Below are 26,539 nucleotides of genomic sequence, written 5' to 3'. Positions count from 1 at the left end.
GATGCTTTGCGTTTTCAAGTGGCACCTCTGACTTTTCTCTCTCTCTCTCCCCCCCCTCCCCCCCCTGCACATAGACAGACACAAGCGCGTGTGCGCGAGCGTTCGCACAATGGCCGTAATAGATGTACGGCGATCGGTGTCGAAACTGTGCGTTGACTCGACGACAAACATCACGGAGGCGTCATCGTCCGTTTCGCTCTTATATACACAAGTGAAATAAGAATGCAATAGTCAAATTCAAATCGAAACGGCAGAATCATGCTGCAGTGCGTTCGCGGTGTTTGGCTTACTTAAACTTCGCCGTACAACGCACACCCGTTTGCTTGGAAAAACCAACGGCGCCTTTATTTTGCATAAGCCGTTAGCTGACCTCAAAGAGCTGTGTGAAACGCTTCAAGCGCACGTTCGCGTTGATGCCAGTTTGCGTGCGTGTGCGCGTCTGAGAGTGTGCGGGGGAGGGGATGGGAGGTGCTTGCACACGTGCGCCTCCTGCAACCGGTGTACATATCAGACAATAATCTGGCTAACTTATCCAAATTTCATCAATTAAAAGCCTTTCCTTCCACAGCGCTCTCTCTCTCTCCAACTAATATCCCTTTATCGCTTGTGTCTGCTTTGGAAGCGTTATGTTCTCTTTTCTTTTTTTCGCTGCTAGTTGCATTTACGGTACGCGGCCATCACCTCCCAATCGAAAGAGCGAGTCCGCGAACAGCAGCATTCCGTTCATCGTTGAGGAAAGCGTAAAAGATACGACCTGATAAAAGATCTCTCCCCCTGACAGTTTATGTTCCCTTTACGTCGCAAGCACATTTTGAGCACTTTCAAGAAATCAAGACCGCTGTCGCGGCTTTTACGCTTGCTCGCAGCGAGCGCTGTGAAGTTGGAGACCGCTTATCGAGAAAGCGCTTGAAACATCCTTTGACGTTTACGTCGCGGGCAATTCCCCGGCGTTTTGACGACTCGGCACAGAGTGCTCGGTGCAGCAACAGAAACGAACTATCAGCATGCGCTTGAAAGAGAAGTCCATACAGATTTTCGTTCCGGGCAGGAGCTCGCATGCTCTGAAGCCATTCTCTTCCAGATTCTCTTTCGTCCTTTTTGTTCGTTTCTTTCTTTGTTAACTTACTTTCGCCCTCCACGTTCTCGAATAGTAGAAACACTGGCTACAGGCATTCAGAGGCTGCGACACGTCGCCAATTATGGCGATGTTCTCACAAAGTTCGCGATTTCATAATTAGTAGGCACAGTCTCTTGCGTACGCAGCGAGAAGTTGAGAGCCCCACAGCGCAAGTGAGGACGTCCTTCATGAAAAACAAAGATCGAGGAAAGAGACCACTGCATGCTGTGCAACTTATACGGTTGCAGAAACGCGACACGGTGAAGCAAGGTCGCGGCACATAACAGTATAATTAAACAGCCGGCGGCAGGGAGCACACGCGATCGCCGGCAACGATGAGGAAGGAAGCACACTGTTCTATACTTTAGCCGGCCTTGAAAGCACCGCGGATGAGCATGCAGCCACCTTTACGCGCTAGCCTATAGCTGAAAGACAGCACATTGTCTGCACTGAGTGCTCTCTATATTCTACCCTCACAAGGATCCTTCCAAAAGTGTCCTCAGCGACGTTGGCTACATACCGCACGTTGCGAACTTGGACAGCGTCAGTTCGAAACCGATGCCGTGTCGATGCTCTCTTCCCGAGAATCAGCTCGACGGCCAGCACCCTCGCTCGCCCATATCACGCTGTTTGCGCTGGAACGCAGATGCCTTGTTGAGAGCCATCGCTTATCACCAAGGTGTTGCCAGTTGCGCCTGCAACATGTGGTTGCGCGGACAATCTGTCCGGAGCTCTCGCGAGCAGTGAATTGACCGCAGCAAGAGCGTGTACGAAAGTTCAGCGCATTCTATAATGAGATTAGTGGACTTTACCATAGAGCAACTTTCTTTCGTGCCTCTATGGTTTTACATTAAGGGACGCAAGAGGCTTCCGTTTCGTTTGCGTACGCGAACCTCTCGGGCACCAACCAAGCCCAAGCAGGCTTTGGGCTCTTGGTAGGGCAAGTCGTTTTCCTCGCCTTATATCATAACCTGCATATCCATTTGGACTATACGGTGACGGCTTATCTTTAGCTGCCGCAATCGCTGAGTGGCTCTACTTTGTGCTATCTGCTGCTGAAATTGAGGGCGCAGGTTCGATATCTGGCAGTGGCGGCTGCATTCCAGTAATTAGTGTAGGATGCAAAAGAACGTGTGTATACTCGCTTTTACCTATACATCAAAAACCTTCGTATGGTCAAAAATAATGTGCAGCCATCCACATGTCCCAGCCTAGCTTCTGGATGTTACAATCAATCAATCAATCAATCAATCAATCAATCAATCAATCAATCAATCAATCAATCAATCAATCAATCAATCACAGTTGATTTGAGCAGCGCGCTCAGACGGCTAACACAAACAAGGAAGGCGACACATTGTTGCAATCACAAGTTCATTGGCGAGCGTTCATACAACATACCTTCAAGGTGTACACGCGATGGAATTATTGTAGATGTCACTCCACCGCTTGTCTTTGTCCTAGTAACTAGTATGGTTCTGGCGGCTGAGTGTTTGCTCGTGGTATGTTACTGCTTGCTTTAGTCATAATAACTAGAACAGTTCTTTCGGCTGAGTGTTTGTTCGTGGTATGTTACTGTTTGTTTTTGTCATGATAACTAGAATAGTTCTGTAGGCCTAGTGCTTGCTCGTGGTATGCTCCACTTTCAACACAACTTCATTTGCGGGCGCAGCGGTGTGTCGTCTTCTTTGTTTCCGCAATTGTCTTGAGCATGCTGCTCAAATGAAATCTCATCCCTTGTGCCATGTTGACGTGTATTTGTTGATCGCGTGCCGTCGAGTATGGAAGTTCGTGGACAGGGATCGCAGTGAGAAATCTGAATATGCTTCCTGGTCTACGTATGCAGGAAGTAACTCTGAGCTGTAACCATAAGTTCCACGAGAAAATCAGCCGTTTTATAGCGATGCACTTTGGCTGGGACGAAATTCAGTTTCTTCGCCAACCACCCATAATCTATAAACTCTCATAGCTGATGGCACGTTTAAAAGAAGCACAGAAAGGCTGTCATGCTGGCCTGCGTACGCGCAATTATATAGAGTGTATCTTATTGGCCAAAGCTATGCACCTATGGTCACATTGGAAACGTCAGAATAGTATACATGTATACAAGCGAGTTAGCTTCTTTTCGTTAGCTTGGCACTGCCGTGCGCAAAAGAGAGAGAGAGAGAGAGAGAGAGAGAGAGAGAGAGAGAGAGAGGACCCTGCTTCCTTTATGTCTCGGGTGCTTTAGATCACATAGCCGCCACACTGGAACTCAAATAGCCTACAGACCATTTTAGTTTTATTGGCAGCCGACGTCGTATTAGAAATGTTCGGATCTGATGGTCATTTCCGTGATGTGCACGCAGTACCAAACCGGTGTGCGCTATTAATGCATTGCTGGTTGGTCTCAGAATGGCCGTAAAGGGCTGCAGAGATACTCCAGTCACAAATTGTAACGCAGCGCTTATAAGTTAAAAGCAACCTCTGAAACTAGCGGCCGAAGCTGTTCATAAGTACATAACTAAGATACTCTGGACCGTTTTGGTCAAAAGTTCTCAGCATCCTTCCTATTCTCAACTTTAACTCTAACGTCTCGCAGTATAGCTTACGGTACACGGACCAGCGTTGTTACCCTTACGATCGCTGCACCACGGTGACTACACGCCAAAGTTCAACGCGTACCGCAGATACTTGGTGCAGTCTCGCTTTGTTCTCGAGAAAGTTTGGGAAAGCCAAGCGTTAAATGGCACACTCTAATTCTGTTTACTTTGGCAACAAGAGATTCGAATGAGTCACTGTACGAGTAACGATTTTATCTGAGCCTGTGTTGGCGGCAGCTACTAAGCCCCGCTGCAGACGGTAATGTCGACATCACAGCTGCTTGCAAGAAACCGAAGCTGCATGAGGACAGCATAAAGAAGAGTCGTTTATGCACCACTAATGAGTATCCTTGAGTATTCTCGGAACATCGCATCATCTCCTCTTCCTCATTAAAGCCCACGTGAGCGCAACGGTGGTCACGTAACTATGCCGACGTGCTCAGGCGCACAGAGTCTGCTCAAGGCAACCCCGCACTGAAAGGCGCCTGTCCGCGGCGTGTGCTTGGCATTCGTTGTCAATGCTTGAGTGCGCACTTGCGTGTACAGAACGAATTCGTGCTTCAGAGCGCGAACACGGGAACGGGGTGGTGTCAGGAGTTACATGCTAACGGGCAAGGTGTCAGACATAGGTCGCGATGGCACGTACAAACATAGAAATGTTTCCTGAAACGTTTCCGTGAGATGGTATTACCCAAGTGATGCAGCGCTACCTGAACCGTGGGAACGGAAGGAAAAGATGAGCAGGAAATCGTTGCACTGAACTTCCTCCGACTTATATCTAGCACGCTCGCACGCACGCGATCGCGCGTGAAACAAAGCAATCTCGCTTCTATACGAGGGAACTACGTAAGTGAATTTAGACATATTGAAATTAAATTGGCCTACGGGTTAGCAATGTAGACGGGTGTTTCTGGGTCCCGCATCCCATCGGAATTCGGCCGCGGCGACTCGGGATCGAGCCTACAACCTGGCGCTAAGTAACATAACTCAATAACGCGGCAAACTCGTGTATACGTGGCACGGAAAGGCAAGTGCGAAAACAATGACACAAGTGTAGAACGATACGGGCAACACAAACGCCGACTATAATGCGCCATCCTTCTCGTCCTACATATATGCCCGTTCCGCCCCATGAATTCCTACCCAGCTTGATCAACTTTTTCGGTCGTTCTGAATCTCCTCGTGACAGCTGGGCTGGTACCGCTGTGTAGTACTGCTACAGTATATCTTCTGCCGACTGGAATGCACGCGAAACTACTCATGCCAGGTGCCTCTGGAACGCGACAGCAAACGGTATTGCACGCACCGATCGCAGCGGGCAGCTATGTACACGTGCTTCCTGCTGCGGACGTCGCAGCAGTCGCCAACGTGCGTAGCGCACAGGTGTGCCAGCGTAAAATGCCACGTGACGGCGCGTTCCCGCCAGCAATGCGAGGCTCGCGGCGCATGCAAATTAAAAGAAATCGGCAACCGGTGATCACCGGCGTACCAAAGAATAACAAGTAAAAGGATAAAACCACTTAACCAGACCAGGGTTCGCGTACGCATCGACAGAATGGCCCAGGGTCGCTACGCACCAACCCTGGTCTATGGGGCTTCGTATCCGAAAGCTACGCACCTCGCTCCGCGTCGCCTTGCAATGAAAACTAGTAATGCACCTTTAAAATACAGTCTATTGCATTTTCACGTCTTGTTTTTTCAACGTCGGAAAGTTCAAAGTAGGTGTCCGCTATTCTTCCCGCCACAAAACAATCGCGATACGTTTTTCCTATATAGGAAGCGTAAGAAGGCGCTCCAAAAATGTGCATGTTTCTTGACTTGCGAATGTCACTCTGTCGCTACTCTGTTGCGAGTATGATATTCTTGTTCATTCGTTTCCTTTTCTTTGGGGCCTTGCCTGTGCTATAAACGCTAGTAAACCAAACAATCCCTTATCGTTAGCTTCGAGCCCCCCTGCACAGTGCTGAGGTCAAAAGAATAGTTGACTTTCGCCTAAAAGATCAGTAGAAATTAATAAGCATGTTCTTCAGGCTCGTGAAAGAAATATTCTACAATGTGCCATCTTCGAAGCAGTAACACAACACTCTGCCCTCCAAAATTTTTCGCGCGGTGCGTGGTTCGGAAAACCAGTGCTCAGGGAATCTCGAACGCCATAACTGCTAAAAAGACACCTTGTTCCATCGTTACACGAGTTTCGGCAGGGTCTCAAATGATATCTCGCACCTGAAGTCTGATGTGTTCAGTGCGTTTTCGACTAGGCTCAAGCCCCAAAATGCACATATCGCTCGCTACTCAGGTGTAGCAAAAGTTGATCGCACTTTAGCAGTTATGTATTAAGATGTAGATGCCGTAGACAGCAGTACAAAATTTTCGAAGAAGTAGATTTATCCATAGCTTTCTTCTGGTAGACGGCAAACGTCAGTAGTTCCGAAGTTTATCCCTGAATCCCCAACATGGCAAAGAAAAAGTTACATAAATCAGCAGACCTACTGATCAATGAGTAGCTGTGGCAACACAGCTTCAGTACTGCCGAGCAACCAGGAAAGAACGCAAAGCGAAAGCGCCACGGGCCAGCGAGCGACTGACCGCGAATGCTATCACACCCAGCTTGTGCAATTACAGACTAAACTGGACGCGGTGTCCCAGGAGCCAAAGTAGCTTAGCCAAGAGTAAATATGAAGGAGAGAACGACGTTCGTCCCCCTCCCGACTTACATGATCGGTCGCCGGGGGCTGCAACGTGTCCCAAATCCAGGTCAGGCCGTCGCACCGGTGAGGTCTACGCGCCGAGACGCCGGCGCACGACCGCCAACGTCGCCGGCCGGCACGCCGCCCCAACAGCGCCGTTGTCTCGAGCAAACACGTGGTTCACAACGGGACGTCAGTCACGAGAAAAGAACGCACAAACCGAGCCGCACAGCACGCGTTGGGGCAGTATCACCGCGATGGAGTACGACAATGAGCGAGAAAAATAGGAAAAAAAAGATAACGTTCCGTGCGCGGTTGTAGCTCTCGTCTGCGGCGGCCGGCTTCGGTTGTTTTTCCTTCCCAGGCGGCAAACGCGGCAGTTGTCGTCGCACGACGCCGCTTTCCTTGCCCAGCTTCCTCGGCGGACAATCACACAGCCTTCTCGCACATTCGCGGTGCGGTCGAGATTACTTTGCTCCCTCGCCGGTCACCACCGTTTTCACCTGTTGCAGCCGCCGGTTGATGTAGGTAGGAGCTGCAGAGTTCTCGGAAGGAACAGTTCCTTCGGAGCTGGTCCGGCGAAGGAGTTGTGGCGCAACAGGCCCCACGAGCGACCACCACCACCCTAACGCCGCGGCCGCAACGGTGGACCAACCCACGCGAGGAAAAAAGCGATTCTGAAAGTTGGCTCTCTCCGCCGCGTGCGTCGCCGTGGCGTGCGGCGGGAGAGGAGAGCCAGGAGAGCGCTACGACGACGCAGCCGCCGCCACCGACCGCCCGAAAGCCCGATCGGCTTGAGCCAGCGCTCGAGGGCAGGAATGGTTGGGAGAGGAGGCGGTGTCTCCTTTCCCACCCACGGCGCTCGGCGTGCGAGCGCACTCGCGCGCGCGGTGTTTTTGTTCGACTTTCCTTTTTTTTTTGCGTTTCATATTTTCGGGACGGTCCGAGTCACTCACTCTTTCCCGCCCCCTTTTCCTCTTCTAGCTTTTGATAACCTTGCGCTACGGCGGGCAGGTCGGTCCTTGCCGCTCCGTTCGCGCACCTAAAAAAGAAGCCGAGCGCCCGTCGGAGACCGAAAGACGGGACGGGTGTGTCGTGGGGAGTTTTGTTTAGAATAGCAGCGCCCGCTTGGGGCAGCGTCCCGCCGCCGGTCCTCGGGAGGTGTGTGCGTCTCGTCGTCGCCTGTCACGTGACGCGAGACTATTCTCAAGACGCGTGGGTTATGACCGAGGGAGAAAGCGAGGGGTGGTACATTGAGAGTTGGTGCGTATATCGTAGACTATGTGACGCTGGTTGGAGCCAAATAGAGAAGTAAGAAAAGGGAAGCTAAAAAAGAATTACAAATATATATATAAAAAAACGCCGCTGCTTGGATGCTGTCCCATAATTTCCCGCAGCAAGCGCGGTGCATGATTCAGCCAGCCGGAGTTTCTTTAGCATTAAGGGCTGCGATCAACAGAGGGCGGAAGTCTGTTCTTGCCCAGACGATGCTTATCTCTCGGGTACGCTGCTTCGCTCTACGCGCATGAAGTTCCTTGAACGCCACGTGCTTAGTTGTGACATAGGCTGTGGCAATATCTAAAACCGCGCAAGCATTGCATTTAAACACGTGACATCGAAAAGGCTTTTCTTTTTTTTATTGTTTCGAAATTTCTTCAATAGCGGACCAGACCGTCTGAGTGCAGTAGTTTGCACGGCAAGTTCGCACGGACTGCGAACAATATCGGGGGAGCATCAGCCGCATATGCAAGAGAAATGCGACCCTTCAATGCGCCTTCGACTGCCGCCTGGTCTATCTCGTTGCCAGTCATATACATTATGGACACCTTCATAGCGCGTCGTGCAACACATCCTCCGTATTGTGTGCAGTTCCGCATACCGCCCATAAAAGGAGAGCCATGGTCGCTGTTCCGCAGTGTCAAGACGAGAATGGGCCCAAGTGAAAAAAACATATAAAAAGCGAAAAAAGAAAGCGAAATAAGACATGCAAATCCAACGCAATGTTAGAATCTAAACGAGAAGCTTAAGTTAGCAAGGTAGCCGGTATGAATAAATAAAAGACTTAAAGAAAAGAAACAGAGGAGAAATCATGCAGGATTGCTTGAATATGAGTTATGTAAAACCCGGAATTTGCACGACACGCATATGTTCATGTATGCTGCAGATGTTTGCCTGGCCATACGCTTATCATGTTACTCCAGATGGCCAGGCTGTTATATGAAATGACACATTCATACATGGTACAAACGCACTAAAAAAATGCAAGTACACAGGTAAAAAGTTGGTCGATGCCGGTGTCTCTGATGAAGGCTGAGAGCGCCATTGTTGCATGCAATGCGCTACAAGTGCTGGCCCAAGGTCCAAGAGCATGGCGCAACTCTAAGCAGCTGCCATGATGGCATGCATTTCGAATGCGTCAAAATATAGTATTCATGAACGCATTGTTTTCAACGACCGTCAGCGAAATCTCCCAGAGAAATTCCTCATGTAGCTCTTCTCTTCGATGTCACTTTCTTTTTTTGACTCTGACCTTCCAGTCCACTGATATGATCACATTGAGGGCGAATGCAGTGAGCCAGTCATATGCGTTCATGCGTGCACGGACATGCACAAAGGGACCATAACAGGATATCAGTGATTTTTTATAATGTTTAACGCACACAATCTCTGCGGAATGCTCATTTTGCAGTTAGAGAAACCGAACGAGTAAGAAATGATCTCGTAACTAATAACTGCGCGACATTCCCGTCAAATGAATAAAACAGCACTGTGACAGTGGCGTACTGTCTATGTTGCAACTTGACAGACGTACCACGTGTTCTTCCATTGAACAGGTGAAACAAGATCATAAACGCAAGTGACATCCTTTGGCAGAATAAGCTCTGGTATGTGTCAGCTTCTTTATCGAGTCAAGACTTGATGGACATTCATGTGGGATCGCAGACTGACAGCAGTATTCTGTCGTGACACTGACTGAATACTGCATTCTGACATTCTGTCGTGAAACTGACAGAACTGCAGTACACGCAGGCAGAAACACTATAGCGTCCTGGTCAAGCTATCCACGAAAAAGATATGGTTGATCCCTCTTTCATAGGAATCGGTAGAACACGAAAGTGCAACGTGCCTTCACAGAAGCTGTTGCATGCTTGTTTCGTGAGCTCAAGGTGTGCCGTAGGCGAAAGGCGCACGATTTGCGGGTCGGTGACCGTGTTGCAGGTTTGCTTGGCACGCGGTGTCCTGCTGTCGGGTCGCTTCGGCGAAGGCACGAGCATTTCGGTCCAGCTCCGTAGTGTCTTGGGCAGCCGGTTCAGTTGCGACGCGCTCAGCTTCACGAATGCGAGCGGCAGAGTTCGCAGCGTGCGTCAGCCGCGAACGCGCGAAGGCGTCTTCACGCTGGCGTGTCTGCCGGACCAAAGCGAGATTCGCCCGTCGACGTCGTTGCCCCTCTGCGCCGCTTAGCGCAGCAGTTTTCTTAGTTGGTGCCATCGCAAGCGAAGCAGTAGGCGGCGTGTAAGCGCTGCTGATGCACGTTGAAGCTGCCACTCCGTAGGCGACGAGGCGTCACAGGCTGATCGGACGCAAAATGCAAACCATGTGCGCAAGCTGCATCGTCGCGTCAGAAGGCCTAAACGGCCTACACCAGGATACACCGCGTGGGAGCCTGCGCTGCGCTGAGACTACCGAAGCGCTTGCTGTCGGCGCTCGTGAGTGTCACGATGCAGTACTTCGCTTCATCGCTCCTAGACGGCGGCGAAACTTCTGTTGTCGAGAGAGAACATATTTTACGCGTTCGTGCCGACGTAGAATCCGTTATAGGAAGTTGATGGTGGACCCCGGCATAGAACACTTTCGTGTTAGAAAAAAAAAAAAATTCCCTGCATTTGGTTGACGCCAAACAGTTTAAACGCCAAATTTATGAAATGGCTCACGCGCCACAGTTAATAAGTGAGGGAGCGGCTCGAAAATAGAAAGCTTATTTATGCTCTCATTGATGTCTCAAGTGCACACGCCCTCGTCGAGGCGAAATTGTTTTATTTTCAGTCGTTTTCTGTTGTCGGTTGCACAGAAACTTTTTTCTGAGACTCATATGCTGTTGCATACGCTACTCCAGCTTTATGGGTTCTTGAAGCAATAAGGGAAAAAAGAAATAAAGTCTACTATAGTCGATGCTACAGTGTGGGAAGTTACTTTTTTACATAGTTCCGGCAAAGTAACGCATATTCGTGACTCTTCTGTGACACTAGCACATTTCCCTCTTTCTGGAGGTAGAGTAAAATATTTTGCTCAGTCCCTGAGTCCAGGCTAATGGACGGGGAGGGCCAAGGGGGGGGGGGGAGCGAATCGTGTGAAGGCAGCGAACGGAAGTGCTTTGTTTGCGCCTCTTCCTCAGCGAAACGGCGCAGGCGGCGACGACGTGGTCTTGAAGAGTCCACAATTTCCCGACTGGTCCCATGATCCTGGCCCACGGGATCCTGACGGCCACGCTCCTTGTACAAGTTCTGTGTCTGGGCGATTTTCTTGATGAGCTCAATATCTTTACCTTAAGACTTTTTTAGTGCGCCCTTTTATTCTTTAATTCTTGCGATACGGCTAGCGTTAATAACTTGTATCGCGGGTTGAATTTGCAGGAAAACCTAAATGACCTGCGTGTTGTCGAAGTAAGCCCCATATTGGTTGCGTGTGTTCTGGTCATGTCCTCTTTGACTGTGTTGTTGTATGTGCAGTGCGGGGAGAAAGCAAGTTAGGGTGCCTCGATGTCGTTCTCGCCCGCATGGAGCGATGAGCGAGAGTGACATCCAGGCACCCTAGAGCAAGTTTGAGTCATGCACCATAAGGCGGTGACATCCGGAAAATATTTTGCGGAAGTTTCCGGCAGGGAAATTTTCTGTTCAGCTTTATTTCTCAGGCGAACTTTACTTTCCTTGCGTTGTGCTCATGGGGAGAATTGCATATCCCTAAGGGAGGCAGAGGGTTGGGAGCTCCAGAATGGCCAAGGGTCTACTCCAACGCGTAGTGAATGTCAGAGAGATTATAGACGGCTGGTGATGATAGTGCAGTTGCATTTTTTTTTTTCTGTTATGAAGCGCTGACATAGATGTAGGAGATTTCGGATGAGCAGCCGGCATGCTTCGTAATTTATGCCAAGCTATATGACTGATTGATTCCGTTGTGTTTTACGATAGTGAAAATGTTGTCAACACAAATGTCACTAGCCTCTCTATAGCGGTAAAGTGTTGAATCTACGGAATGCTTGCTGAATTCTTCCTCAGCTCGAGAAGTGTTTAGGACATTGCGAGAATTCGAAGTACACTGTACAAAAAAAGTCGTCATTTTTACTAATTACTAACACGTTACTTCTCCTAAATAGTACTACCTTCTTAGTAAGCACAGGTAGTAAAATAATGGCTAGTACTTTTACTACCTGCTGAAGCTAGTAAAAATCCCTAACTTAAAACTACCCAAATACTACTTCGGTAGTGCAGTTACTAACGCAACTGAGATGTATTTACCGACAATACAGTGGGGCTATTCGATTTAGAAGTGCCGCTTGCGTTGGCATACGAACTCGATGGTATTGTGAAAGTTTAAGAAAGCAAAGTAATAAATATATATGAAAAAAAAGAGAACCGCATCCTGTCCCTATAAATTAAGGCATCAATTAAGGGTATATGTACGTAGTGTTTACCAGAGACATTAAGGTGCACTGATCCCGGGTAACGATGTACTACATATCTCCAACAAGTAAGGATACGCATGAACACACAAAACGACAAAGGTGTTACGCGGCACTTACTGAAAGAGCTTCTTCAAGAGTATTTATAGCCCTAATTTTAGGGAGCACATGTTCCACCGGTGTGTATTTGGTTAAATAATCAAAGCTTTGTGCACAAACTTCTAAGGCCTACTGGGTGACGATGTCGCACATAACTGTTAGTCCAACATAATGAACAACACTACAGTTTATCTCAATCTTGCATAAGACTGCCACAATCACAGCATAGTAGGCCATGGTCGGACGAGGTAGTATATAGTGGCTTAGTACTTACTTAGTAAAAACTACTAAGTAGCCTTTCTGGCTAGTAAAGGCAGCACTTACTAGCTCTACTAGCCACTGGCTAGTACAGAACTAGTGAGAAGGTAGTAAAATACATAGTAATCTAGTAAACTCGCGCATTTACTAGCTATTTACCAACCTTATATTTAAGAGTGTAGTATAGAAAAAGGACAGTCACTGGTTTCATTTTTCCGGTGCCCTATTACGGTATAACTTGAAGGCCTGCCGCAGGGGTTCACTTAAGACGGGCAGTCAAGAGAGGTGCTTCACTCATACTGTCGCCAAAGAGGAGGCAAAAAAATAATTGAGAATTATGTACTTACCCAACTTGTTCGTTCGTGCTGTTTCGGCAAGAGACGCGAAGGCAATGCTGTCGTCTCCATGTCGTCTCCTCTTCTTTTCTTTTCTTCTTCTTTTTTAATTGTAGGATAGTAAGCAAAGAGATGTGACATTTCGGCTTTCAACGCTTTTCTCGGTTTAAGCCTTCAATACGTGAGTCAACTTGGAAGTATACAAAGGCTCCCGCATGTAGCAAATAGCCTTTGATGGTGCAACAGTATTTCATTGTTGCCTATATAACCATAGGGACCACGTAGTTATTCCCCTCGCACTTCCGCCACAATTTGTGCCTGGCAAATCAAATATGCGATATCTTTTTTTTTCTTTTGTTCTGTAGAAGTATCCTGAAACAATCCAATAAAGCCGATCCATTAGGGACTGGCCATATGTTAACGAAGTCAGTACATGTTCTCATCCGCTCACCCAGCATGTGTAAGCGCTAAGGAAACGGTCGCAGCTAGATGTGGGCTTTTAAACGGGACGGTAAGTAAAATTGTATTGAAAGAGCCACGACGCTAGGCTGCGGACACCACGAGTCGACGGCCTCGCTTCTTTGATCACACTGTGCCGGAAAAAATAACATCACCACAGCATGGCACATACGAAAGCCTGGGGTTGGGGGAGGGGGCGGGGGGTCCTGACTTCCGCACTGGCGTTGACAAACGGGGGCTGGAAAGAGCATTCAGGAGTCTTTAAATGCCGTTCGTGCTGGGAATGAAACGGAATGAGCAGACTTCACGCGTCACCTATAGCTGCAAATACCGGCAACAAGAAAAAGAAAACAAAGAAAGATAGATGCATTCAGAAGGAAGCAAACTGGATTGACACAGGCCTTTCATTGTGAGGACGGGAAACTCAATTCCGAGCACATCGCACCCAACAGCACCCGCTTCGCCTCGGCTGTCGTGCACGCGCGAATTCTCATTTATAGCCGGCGAGCCCCGGTAGAAAGGGACTCGCATGCCGCACGCCCTCTCTCTCTCTCTCTTTTCATCTCTCCATCGGTGAAGGCGAAAAACCATTACACCTTTATTTATAAGACCACGCGCGATTGGGCAGAGAAAAAAGGAGGGACACCAGCCGTGGGAGAGGGGTCCGGAAACAGCTAGGGAATTTCTGTGCCTTTTTATTTCTTCATCGCTTCCCTCTTTCCCGTGCCACGAGGCAGTCGTAGGGAGAAAAGAAGAGGAGGAGAAGGGGCTCGACACAACCTGCAGCGTGGCGCCCAGTGTTACTGTCACTCGCTTCTATGTAGTAGTCCCCGGTGTTGCTAGCTGGCGCGCGGGGTCACGTAATCGCTTCCGAAGTGCAGGGAAATGGGATGAACTGGAAGCCGAAATTAAATCTCGACTGAACCATTTGCGACGTCGCTTTTGTTGATTATTTCGAGTGTGCCCATGCCATTCTGGTTCTCTCACTTTTTTTTTCTATTCTAATGCATGGAGTAACAATTTTAAGGTAGGAAGATAAAAAAAGAACAGCAACAAAGAGAGACATCTGATGGCGATCGGGGAGGTGCACTTACTGTTACATGTTCATTTACGGCTTGGGAACACAGGCGGAAATGCGCTTTGGTTGCATAACCAAGCCAGACAACAAAACATTGCGTTCTGCGAGGGCTTCCGGTGGATAAATAGTGATGGTCTATTTCTTTTCTTACCTTTTCTATGTCATGCGATTTCTCTTGGAATGGCTGAAGCTTGCAGGGAGCAGCGACAGGACGTGCAATATGAACCGGGGCGTATTTCGGCGTACATTGTTAATTTTCTCTACTCCCTGCACAGTATAGGCTATGTTCAGTTGCTGGATTGGTCTGTCATCTTTACGAGTCAGCTATCAACCTGCGTAGACTTTGTTAGATAACGTCCTCGCTGCAAGTTCTGTTGACTGCCTGATACACGCCACTTGTGTTTCGCATCTTAAACGCTCGTCGTTACCTTGGCAGCAGGGGCGCAAAGTGTTGCCTTATTAGGCGCGTTACGTCATGATTACCCGCCGGAATATGTCATGCGAGCAAGTCGTAGCGTACAGAGCGGCACACTTCAAGGCCTCGCGATACCGTCGTTCACGAGTGAGCAATCGCAAGATGGCACAGAATCTACCGCTCTGCTCTTGTAGAGGTAAGGTACCGTATAGACTACGGCACCACGTTGTGAAGATACGTTCCTTCGGGAAGCCTTGAAATACGCGGTCTTCGGAATTTTGCGCAACTTAGCCAAAAAGAACAGACGTTTAGAAAATGGCATACGGAGAGCGGAAAGCGTTCTACATACCGCTGGTAGTATCAGTGTTGTTCGCACGCGTGCCATAGCGTTACCGCTATATAAGTGATTGCGTGCAGATTGCTAGCACACACAAGGCTGAACAGAGCGGAACGCGGACGCTCAGCTAAAGCTCTCTATAGTGTCAACGAAGGAAACGGCGCTGGCGCATGGATTGGCGTGCAGCAGTGAGAACGCGGTCGAATGAGACAGTCTCGGTAACGTTGCGTATCTGTCGTCTGGGAAAGTTTGGCCCGGATTAGTTGCCACGATTACGATTAGTTAAAGGGAAGGGGCTTAGATCGAGTGAGAACAAAGATTAGTGCGAGCGCAGGTGCCGGAATGTTGGTATTCGACTACTTCGTACATCGCGCCTTCGATCCCCAACTCGAACTTAGCGGGACAATTCGCCGATACCAACGGGTGTACGCTAACCCGAAAGGGCGTGTCAAGGCAAAGTGCAACATTTTCGTGGCCTTGACTACTTTTGGGCTTGAGAATGAGTGTTTAGGGGATCAAAAAAAAAAAACATCGCACTTCTCGCTATGGCGGGAAAAAATTAATTTTGATTTTCAAGAAATTTCAAAACATTAACAAAATTAGTTCAGTATCTCTACTCGCAGGCGAGTTCAGAAAGGCCATTGCATTGCGCCGCTCTTAAATAGGCTGGTGCTGAAGATCGTTATGAACGTCTACGGGAGCAATAACACTTACTTAGAAGGAAGCAGGCAAGAGAGAGAGATGGAGAGACGTTCACTTATAAACTGGCGGAGTGGTCCGTCTGAGGTTTATTCCTATAGCCTCCTACTCTAGACAGCAATGAAGGGAACGGAAAGAAAGCGGGTTATGAGTGGTGACGATGCGGACTGAGGGCGTCAATAAATAGTCCATCAAATGGACCTTTCGCAGCCGCTAGTCAAACTCCGTGCTCTGCGGGAATGCAAGAAGTGCCCAAAGCGTTCTGCAAGTAGATTTGCAGTCTGACCAAGGTCCAGGTGCATACGTCTTCAGCAAGTCGTCGATTGCAGATTTTGGAAAGAGAATCCGTTTCTGGAGTTCGCGCGCGTATAATTAAGGAAGGGGGAGGGGGAAGGGGGGCAAATGCATAAGAGAAAGACGCTCGTGTATCGTGCTTTGGGTGTACATTGAAACAAACCCAGGCGTTAAAAATTCGTTCGCAGCCCTCCACCATACGGCGTCCCTTGTACACTACTGTGCATCTTCCGTACTTTGATACCTCGTCATTCCGACGAAGTCGTCACTGAGTGGCAGATCGACAGTGAGGTCTTCACCGTACAGAAAAGTCCGAACCCCGCCCATGCCACCCCTCCTTCGTATGGTCGCTTCTTCTCCTCCCCTCCGGGAAAATGTGAGCCGTATGAACGTTGCCAAATAGAGGAGCTGTTGCCCTATATAACGAGATATGTCCCCTCGTAGAAACGCTGGCTTCCCAGGTAAAAGGCTTCCGATGTTCGGCCACTGTTGACCGCTTCAACTCACGTCCTTGTATGACCATTTGTCTTCTTACAATGCAATGAAGCAGGCTTAAGACAGTAGGCGTTTTTGTTTTCTCGGATTGTGAATTGGAGAGGTCAGAACTTTTAAGTTAACCACTGGAATAATATGGGGACACGTGCCCACGCTGTGGCCTGGAGAATAACCTAGGGAGAAAGGAGCCCATGAAAAGACGAAGTTCCCATATCGACGTCTACATGTAGATAAAGAAAGCAGCAGTGTAATGGCGGGTCATGCTGTACCTTTCCCCGAAAGGAACGTTACCCGTTATACGTATACATTTACAGCGATATGTAAAGTCCTCAGCCAAGTAGTGTGTATATATATATTAACGGCGCTACCAAATGAAAAGTGCACATGATTGTTGTTAAACACAAAGAAAGAATGACAGCATAGAGATATGTCGCTGATGCCTGACTTTTGCACTGTGTGATTCGATTCCCCAACGAGTGCTCGAACTGATAAAAGAGGCCATACACTGGAACTTCATGTATAGGCGAGATTTCAAAGTGGCGCATTGCGTCTCTCTCTCTCTACCCTGCGGCGCCTTCAACTACTATATCTGTACGACCATTCCGTCGTTTCGTGTCCGACGACGCCGGAAGAAAGAGAAAAAGGCAATAAAAATGTGGAGCAAGTATGGCCATTGCATGCAAACGAGAACTTCGTCATGCAGATAAGCGGCCACGGTATAAGAGTTTCACAGACGTGATTTCACGGGGCTAGCAAAAGAAGGGAATTAAGTGCAGACGTGAAATGCTTATGGACCAGGAGATCAACAAAAAATGCATATTTCAGAAGTGTGGGCACGCCGACCCCTCCCCCCCCCCCTCCTCCCTCTCTCCAACCTCCCAGCAAGGTATTCAGATTTCCCATAAGTGCTACTACGTGCGAACAACGTAGCTTTGTACGATTTACTTTACTATGGTTATAAACTGCTGGAAAATCCCATGCTTTCCCAGACCCCGCGAGTTCCGTAAACTTTTGAAGCCAGCTGTATGAATCGAATACAGCCGATCTGGGCCTATATATAATCCCAGTTGCGCAATGCTCGTTTATCCCATTCCGCTCCGAGTTGTAATTAAATTAACTTTAAATGTACCATCTGTTCGCCTCCTGGTTGGCATGGTTGGCAGATTTCCCGACCCGTTTCTCCATAGCGAGTGTTCTTTATGGAGTCACAACGTGTCGTTTGTACACGCAGTTCCCGCTCTTTACAAAAGTACTCCATTTTACTAGATTAATCAGAAAAGAACGAAACGGGAGAACAAGGGAAAAAAATGCTCTATTTCATAACAAATCACGCCCATTTTTCATTTTCCCCCGCAGTTACGAGAACAAATAACGGTATACGAAGGAGACGTAGAAGGACAATGACTACAGGGAAGACCACACAATGATTGACGTATGAAAATCACGGTACTGTGTACAAACATGCCCAGCGTTTTGCTTCGTTTTTTCTTTTCCCCCTCCCGTAGGCACAAAAATAGGAAAAGTTTGTTACAGGAGCGACATTGTGGAAAAGAGGTTCTTTGGCATTTCTTCGTTAGTGGAGGCACTTGCAGTGCTGCGGGAACAGCAGCACCAACGGCGGTGGCAGCAGCAGGAGCCGCAGCGACGTTCCTCAGACGGGTGTCTCGTTGAACGAGCCCTTGCGGTTCCTGACCGGCGTGGCCGGCGGCTTGGAGTTTGGCGATTCCGGTGTCGTCGTTGTCTTGGCCGGGCTCTCCTTCGAAGTGAGCCGCCCCAGGAGCGACTTTTTGCTCCCTTTGTCCTTCTTGGCCGATAGGGAGTTCGAACGCTGCGTTACAGAGAAATGCATCGCGCTTCCATTAGGCTGTTCCGGCTGTTTCCCCTGCCTTTCAAATCTACGTCAGATAAGCAGTGACAACAAAATTTGCTTCCGCGTTTCTTTTCTTTTTTTGCCTCTGAGCACACGCTAATTAACAGTGGAGTGTCGGTAATCTTTTACGCGAGAGCAAGCCCGTGTTTGTCAAATATTTTTTTAACGGATTCACGTACTCACGATGGAGTACGCGCACTATTCCTTTACCCAATGTGAGTGAACGGTCTTCACAGAAAAAGATGTTCAGTCGGTGTTTAATTAATGCATTTTAGTCTAGTAAAACAATAAAACTTAGGAGGGAAAACAGTAGTTAGTTACCACGCTGTGTGCTGCATATCCGCCTCAACTCTTAACACGATGCTGCCGCGACAAAGCCTATCGGTCACTATTTATCTGTGCCGGACTGTCGCCACTCGACCATGTCTTCCGCCCATCATCTGCAGGTAGCGCCGATTTTTCGAAGTTGCAGGCGGGGTCGTAGTGTTGTTCATAGCACTTAGGGCAGTACAAGTGCACATAAGCATGCGCTACCAATGTGAACACGTTAATTACTTGAGAACTATCTGTATAGCTAGGAAAGAGGGCTGTTAATAAAGCCCACGCGGTATTGGCGTTTTAGACGTGCGCTAGACTTCAATAAAATCCCATATTTCTAACGCGCGGAAGCCAGACATCGCATCGAAAAGTATTTACCTCCATAACTGGGAAGTTCAGAGCCAGTTCCTTACAAAGGCGAATCTACATTTTGCGTTCAGTGAGAAACAGTATGTGCAGATGCCCGCTTGACATAATGGACCGAAGCACAAACGACATGCATCGTAAGGCACCTCTCGCGAGTGTTCATCTTCGAAAGCCCAAATTTTTGGATGTACGTATGAACACAAGATCTACCACATCCGCAGGGCTAAAGTGCTATTTGGCTATTGGCGGAAAAACAGTATGATAAATGATAGGAATGACTGGAAAACATGATTCTTGGTATACTGTAAATGCGACACAAGGAAACAATCCTACTGCTTGTTTTAGGAGATCTATCGGGCGAATAGGCGTTACTGTAAACCCATTCTATCTGTTCAAGATAGGTATAAGTTATCTGGGTGCATGGACTGTTCATTACATAGACGCTTGGCAACAATACCGCTGAAAGACCTGCGCCCTGCAGTCATTACCTTTTTTTTATTTACACTGTAAAAGAACTCATACGGAACGAAAAAGGCGGCGTCATGTTTGCGAGCAACAGCCGTTTCACACAAAAGAAGTGCAGCCCTTACCACCGAAGTGTCAAAATAGAAGAGTTCCAACGAAACGACCCAAAGTAGCAAGGAGGCTCACTTCTTTAAATCTTAACTACCACTTCACGCGGTGCGGGCACGTCGCTGCATGACTTCAAACTTTGACTTCAGTCCTTTAACTCTGCCTCGTACTAACGACGTAAAAAAACAGAAACCAGGTGTATTTTGTACTTAATAACGCCGCAACGCCCAATATCCGAGTCTGCTGCAAAAAATTAAATTAGATTATGAGGTTGTACCTGCCAAAACCACGATATGACTGTGAGGCACGACGTAGTGGGGAAGATTCCGGATTAAATTTGACCACCTGGGGTTCTTTAACGTGCACCCAAGGCATCGCCCCCGTCGAAATGCGGCCGCCGCAGCCGGGATTCGAACCCGCGACCTCGGGCTTAGCAGCGCAACGCCAGAGCACGCTGTAGATTTTTTTTTATATTGAAGCTCATTCTGATTGCCTGTCTCAGAGACAAGCGCACGAGGCTGGTGTTGGCTACGATGGCGTTGATTAGAGGGCTTAAAGGACGTGGATAGATCCGAACACGCATTTCCCACTGCGTCATACATGTAGCCACGTGCACAAGCCGCTTCATAAGTCGCAACGGAGAGTTTTTGTCGCGCTGAGTAACCCTGCGGACTTCTTCATTGGATACCGGAGCCTGTGTTGCGGTAGATTGCACCAGGCTGTTAAGAAACCGAATCCACGCTGTTAAGAATCCTATCACAATTATTATGAAACTTAATTACGGTAAGCTGGTATATTCCGTGTTGCGGATCACCATGCGTAATACACAACTCGCCACTACGCCCATGAGAACTCGAAACTGAACGCGGAATTTGTTTTCCAGCGACAGGATTTGAACCTGCTCGGTGAACAACCACACATCAGAGTTCCCGCTGACCCTTTTCGCTCATGGAGCCCTTTCACGTTTCACCACCCTTTCACCAGAGAGAGGCAGATGTGTGTCTTGAATTCTTAATTGTTACAGCGACCACTTCTGACCGGAGTTTTCCACGGACGGAAGAGAATGGAAATATGGTCGCATGCCCTGTCACATCGTTCGCACCCGGAGGATCTGCATTCTGTCGCTCACCTCTACGGGCGCCCTTTCCTGAACCGGCTCGAGCTTCTGTTGCGCGAGCACGGGCCTCCTTTCGGACGCGCTCGGCGAGGGTGTGTCGATCTTCTCCTTGCTTCTCGAGCGGAACGGCTTGGTCAGCCGGGCCCTCAGGGTGGCGCTCTTGTCTTCTTTGTCTGCGCGTGTGAGAAACGAGGAAGAGAGAGGCACCTTTGTGGAAGCACCGAAAATGCTGCTTCTTTAACAAAGACCCTGTTACTAATTTGCAAGTGCGCTTCTGTGCACTGCACATTTGCCCCCAATAATGGCGGCGGCGGTCATTGTTCAAACGAGGACGAAGTGCGAAATGTGCATTTTGCGGCTTGTTTCTTCCGAATGTTCTCATTACGACAGCCGCGTCTAGATTTCGCATGTCATAGTGCAAGCAAAACTGCACTTCTGCACGCTATTCGCAAAAAAAAAACTGAAAAATAAATGACTACGCCCCACCTGTCGAACTACTAGCCACAGCTAGCCGATGGTCCGATCAGGACTTAATACAGGCAGCCTCTACAGCTGCGACAAAAATGCAGTTAAGCAACCAATCAGCTGAAAAATATGTTAGAGATAAAGGTATCGATGAAACCACAAATTGTAACTACTAACAGTGATGAGAAAGTTATGTACAATCTACAAAAAGACATGAAGAGATCACTGTACGATAACCGTGTGAAAGGCCGTACACGAAGCAAGTAATAAGAGTTCTCAATGTTAACGCAGATTTACAATGTCCAAAGACCATTTTTTACAGCACCGCGAGAGTTTTAAATACCCTGTCTTTTTTTTACATTTTAGGCAGTAGATAATCCATGAATTGAGACCTATAAATTATATTACTCGTTTTTCATAAGCTTCTGATTCTGCACATGCGTAGAGTTACTTTCAAGGCATTCAGACTAGACTATACCTGCCGTCATAAAAAAAAAAGGCTTTTTTTACAACGACTGTTCTAACATGCATCTGTCACGACCCGGCTTATAAGCTGCTGTGTGTATAGAATGCACATATACTATACAGATCAGTCACGTCATTCTCGGTCGGCGACAAAGTTAAAACACATTGGTGTCACGATTGGTCGTCTTATTGAATGCACATGATGCTACAATGAAAATCGAACAAAGGATCCCTCCTCCAATCTGTCCTGTCCTTCTTATATATATATATATATATATATATATATATATATATATATATATATATATATATATATATATATATATATATATATATATATATATATATATATATATATATATATATATATATATATATATATAAGACGGACAGGACAGGTTGGAGGAGGGATCCTTTGTTCGAGTTTTCATTGTAGCATCATGTGCATTCAATAAGACGACCAATCGTGACACCAATGTGTTTTAACTTTGTCGCCGACCGAGAATGACGTGACTGATCTGTATAGTATATATATATATATATATATATATATATATATATATATATATATATATATATATATATATATATATATATATATATATATATATATATATATATATATATATATATATATATATATATATGTATATACACGAGGTAAGGTAATTCAGTGCAAAGAGAAAGGAAAGTATAGCCGAAGCCAGTTGTCATGATGACATGACGATGAAGGAATGAAAGAAGAGATCGCAACACTCAGTGAATATAGAACGATGCGAGGGAGTGAAACGGTTAGGAGATTCCAGACTTTAAGGTGGGTTTTACTAGCGCAGGGCAAGCACAATGAATAATATTATCAAGTAATTAGTTAATTAATACTTTAGAATGTCTTACATAGCTCATGAACGAGAAGAAAGCGGGTTAACCAAGGGGCCCGAATACATAGCTCATGTGCGCCGTAGATTACGCGGGGCGATACACGAAAGGTATACATGGAAAGCAGGAGTGAAAACGCCACACGTTAACAATTTAAATACTATAAGAGCAGTATTGTCTACTAGTGTAAAGTGGTGTATACATGAATAATAAGCACTAATGAAAATAATGTTAGAATTACCACACTGGTCATTGCTCCTCTGCAGTAGACATAGTTCGGATGATGATGAAGATGATTAACAAAGGGAAGATGAGACATCCACCCAAACGTAGCTAAGTGCTACAAAGAAAAGCCTCACAGTTGAAAAAAAGAATGATGATGGCGATGATGATGATTATTATTATTATTATTATTATTATGATGATGATGATGATGATGCCAGTCGCAAGGCAGTTCTTACCGGAGTCGTGCTTTGGTTCGTGGGTTGACGGCTTCTTCAGCAGCTTTAGGCGCTCCTTGAGCGTCTTGCGGTGCTTTGTCGCCGTTGTGACGTCTTCCGTGCTCCCTGGATTGCTTGAGTCGTTCTCCGTATCAACTCGCTAAAACGAGAATTATGTTTTTGATGTGCTACTGCTGAGAAGCATACTGGACAGAAACGAAACACTTTCAAGACGCACGAACGTTGCGTACTCTCTCTCTATCTTTAAAATGTTTTTGAAGCTTGGTTGAGATGCAATATCTAATCGTGCGAAAGAGGCAGTTTACGTACACCGATCTACAGGCATCGAGACATCTGCCGCAGCGAAGTTGGCGTACATTCCAGAAGTAGCGTAGAGAAACGATTGACAGCCAAAATGTTCTCGTGATGCTTGGATGAGCACTCCTTTATATAACCCTTATTTTATGCTGATTGCAAGCATACGTACGCATAGTTAAGAGCACCTAGGCGCACCATGCGGCCAGACGCGCGCAAACACGTCGTGTGCTAAAACCTATAGATGCATTTTTAAAGATTAAAAAGTACGTAAAGGTTACAGAAGAGGTAAAACACGCGAGCATATAAGTGATTGAAGATAGCGACAAGGGCATGTTTGCGGTGGCACCATATTAAGACTATCCACGACAGAACATCATCACTAAGGGAGTGAATCTCAACGTTGAGGTATATTTCAGAATAAAGCGGATAATATTAGGAAGAATAAAAATGCTGAGGAATAGAACCAGGGATAGAAAGGTAAATTATATACATTACGGTAAAAGATAGGCAGACGGTAGTATCAATTAGACAGCAAACGTCCTCCTCGTTAAGAGGAGTAGGGTAGGTGATGCAATTCGTAGAACAAGCAGCCGATGGTTCCAGGCACAGAACGGGTAATAGGCCAAGGTGTGCGCATTCGAGAGAAGGGGCAGAGCATTTAAAAGATTGGTGAGATAAGGAAACCTTCAGACCCACGATGGTATCTGGTGACCCGAGACATGGCTAACTGGAGATCGCAAAAGAACACGTCGTCGGGCTAGTCGGCTCTCGCTTAATGACACGATGTAATTCAAGGGCAATACCAGAAAAAACAGACGCACAGAACACGTCACAGGCGCTGCTAAGAACTTGATCGAGCTATACATCATGAGTATTAGTTCCAATGCGCCAGACACATCAGCCCCGCCATGTAGATTGTGGGTGATGCGTCTGCGCATTGGAAGTAGTGCATATAGTGTAGCTCAATGCCTTTCGAAAAAAAAAAAGAATTGTTAGTCAGTAGCGCCTGTGACGTGTTCTGTTCTTAGTGGTTGTGCCCTTGCGCTACATTATGTCACTAAACGTGAGATTGCTGGAAGAGGCCTCCCACCAGCAAAGCACGCAGTTAGTAGACTGACGACGACAGTTTTTCAATCAAAGGTTTTGTGCAGGCTAGTTGGTTCATCATCGTGGACGTGTTCATCCACGATCGAGTACCAGTACATTGCTCAAACTAGACAAAACCAGGATGCGGTACCGATTTGAAGGAGCACGTGCGATTGTCATATTTTCTATTTTTGTTGCTTCCTCGTTTATTACTTAGTTTCCGTAGGCATATATGGCGCATATTTTGCTTTCTGAATGTGAATAAAACAGTGGTTAGCTCGCTTATTTCCCTGTGCGCGTGTAATCGTGCTTCTTCGTCTGCGTCTCTCTATAGAGCTACGCAGCGCAACTTGCATTCATGGCCAATTTATTTATAATAACGCCGAATCGCGACGAGCGTGGGTGACTTCTTTCGATTCTAGCCTTACGCCAATATACAGGAGCAGGGCAGAGAACTTTCTCGCGTGCACACACTTCCGGTGCACGTACCACGGCGGGCCTGCTGTACCGCCAGTGCCTGGGCGGCTCGGAGACGACCGAGGCGTCCGAGTCGTAGCCTGTGCGGCCTCCCCTGAGGCTGTTCTGCGAGCCGTACGGGGTGTACACGAGGCTGTCGCCGGAGCCCCATATCCTGAGATCGGCCGCCGCCATGCCCTGGCCCAGCGACATGGTCTTCGAGTGCATGCCGCCGCGAGTGCGCGGCGGGGCGCGGATCACGGGCGCCATGCCGGGCATCAGGCCGCCCTGGTTCGCCATGTCCGTCGCCGACAGTGCCCTGCGAGGACGGGCACCCCGTCAACCCCAAGCAAGACAATGAGAAGGAGAGGTCGTAACTTGGGGCGTGCGAATACTATTCTTTTTTTTTTTTGAGACCGAACTGAATACAAATCGAACAGTGACAGAATCGAATCCTATTAAGTCGAATATCGAATACTTTTTGAATTGTTTTCAATTAGTGAACAGCAGTTCTCACCATTAATATATAGTGAGAGAGACAAAAGAAAGAGGAAAGGCAGGGAGGTTAACCAGATGGGTAGATCCGGTTTGCTTCCCTACGCTGGGGAGAGAGGGGATGGGGGGAGGTAAAGTGATAGCAAAGGAGAGACAAAGAAAGAAAGGAGCATAGACATACTGTCCCAGTCAAATACTGTCACCGTATACCGTCACCACACAGCACAGTAGCACTTGTAGCACTATGAACATCTGTTCAGGCTACAGCCACTTGTCCAATTCTGTTGCTCTTAAAAAGTGCAACAGTGCCCTCGTCGCTCTCCGCTGCGATGGTTTGTGATTTCGGCATTCTAAAATAAGTTCGTCTGTTAGCGGACTTTGGTCTAATCGCGCTATTGCGATTTCGAGTGATCGTCTCTGTAAACTGTAGCAAGGACAGTCACAGAGAAGGTACTGAAGAGTCTCCTCGCTACCACAGTCATCACACGAGGCGTCGTCCGCCCATCCTATACGGAATGCAAAGGTCTTAGTGAAGGCCACTCCTAGCCATATTTGACAAAGCAGGGCAGCTTCGCGACGACAGAGGCCAGCTGGAATGCAAAGGCGTAGAGAGGAATCTAGGTTGTGCAGACGGTTGTATTGAAAACTTCTTGCGTTCCACAAGGAGAACGTGACATCACGGGTGAGCATTCGGAGTTTTCTAGCTGCATCTGTCCTTGATAACGGTATCGGCTCCTCTTCGTCGCCTTGAAGAGCCAACCGAGCAGAGTTATCGGCGTCTTCGTTCCCTATGACACCGCCGTGACTTGGAAGCCACTGAAATGTCACGTGGTGTCCTTTATTAGTCAAGGTATGGATTAGTTCTCGGTGTCGTCGGGTGACATGCCTTGAAACTGATGGTTGTGGAAACTGATGGTTGTGGCTTTCACTGGGAAAACCACGGCTCCTGAGGAACATTGGAAAGTTGCCGATCCATCAGTATAAATATGTACGTGGTCCGCGTACCTCTCGTGCAAAAGGAGCAGAGTTAGTTGTTTGAGAGCAGGGTGATGACAGCTCAGATTTTTTCCTTATTACTGGCATGGTGAGGTGCACTGCAGGTCGAGTTGCCATGCCACCATGGAGGAATCGATGGCTTAGTTGCAGGGGTGAAGTGTGATGG

At 47.6% G+C, this 26,539-nt stretch overlaps 2 protein-coding genes across 2 annotated transcripts in view; both read right to left on the bottom strand.

The window, feature by feature from the left end:
• Nucleotides 1–7,199, bottom strand: part of Oatp26F (Organic anion transporting polypeptide 26F) — a 113,887-nt gene extending 106,688 nt beyond the window's left edge. Inside the window, exon 1 of the mRNA XM_070535521.1 lies at nucleotides 6,414–7,199. The gene's annotated coding sequence lies outside the window, so the exon portion shown is untranslated. The remainder of the gene's footprint in view (nucleotides 1–6,413) is intronic.
• A 10,626-nt stretch (nucleotides 7,200–17,825) lies between these two features.
• The window catches only part of LOC135905261 (trichohyalin-like), a 48,027-nt gene continuing 39,313 nt past the window's right edge, over nucleotides 17,826–26,539 (bottom strand). Inside the window, exons 18-21 of the mRNA XM_065436282.1 lie at nucleotides 24,916–25,201; nucleotides 23,044–23,182; nucleotides 20,789–20,949; nucleotides 17,826–18,360 (exon numbers count right to left, since the gene is read on the bottom strand). Coding sequence (XP_065292354.1) covers nucleotides 18,184–18,360; nucleotides 20,789–20,949; nucleotides 23,044–23,182; nucleotides 24,916–25,201 — 763 coding nt within the window. The 3' untranslated portion in view covers nucleotides 17,826–18,183. The remainder of the gene's footprint in view (nucleotides 18,361–20,788; nucleotides 20,950–23,043; nucleotides 23,183–24,915; nucleotides 25,202–26,539) is intronic.

Source organism: Dermacentor albipictus, chromosome 3 (genome assembly GCF_038994185.2).
Source record: "Dermacentor albipictus isolate Rhodes 1998 colony chromosome 3, USDA_Dalb.pri_finalv2, whole genome shotgun sequence".
Lineage (NCBI taxonomy): Eukaryota > Metazoa > Arthropoda > Arachnida > Ixodida > Ixodidae > Dermacentor > Dermacentor albipictus.
This window is presented reverse-complemented; position numbering and strand designations above follow the sequence as displayed.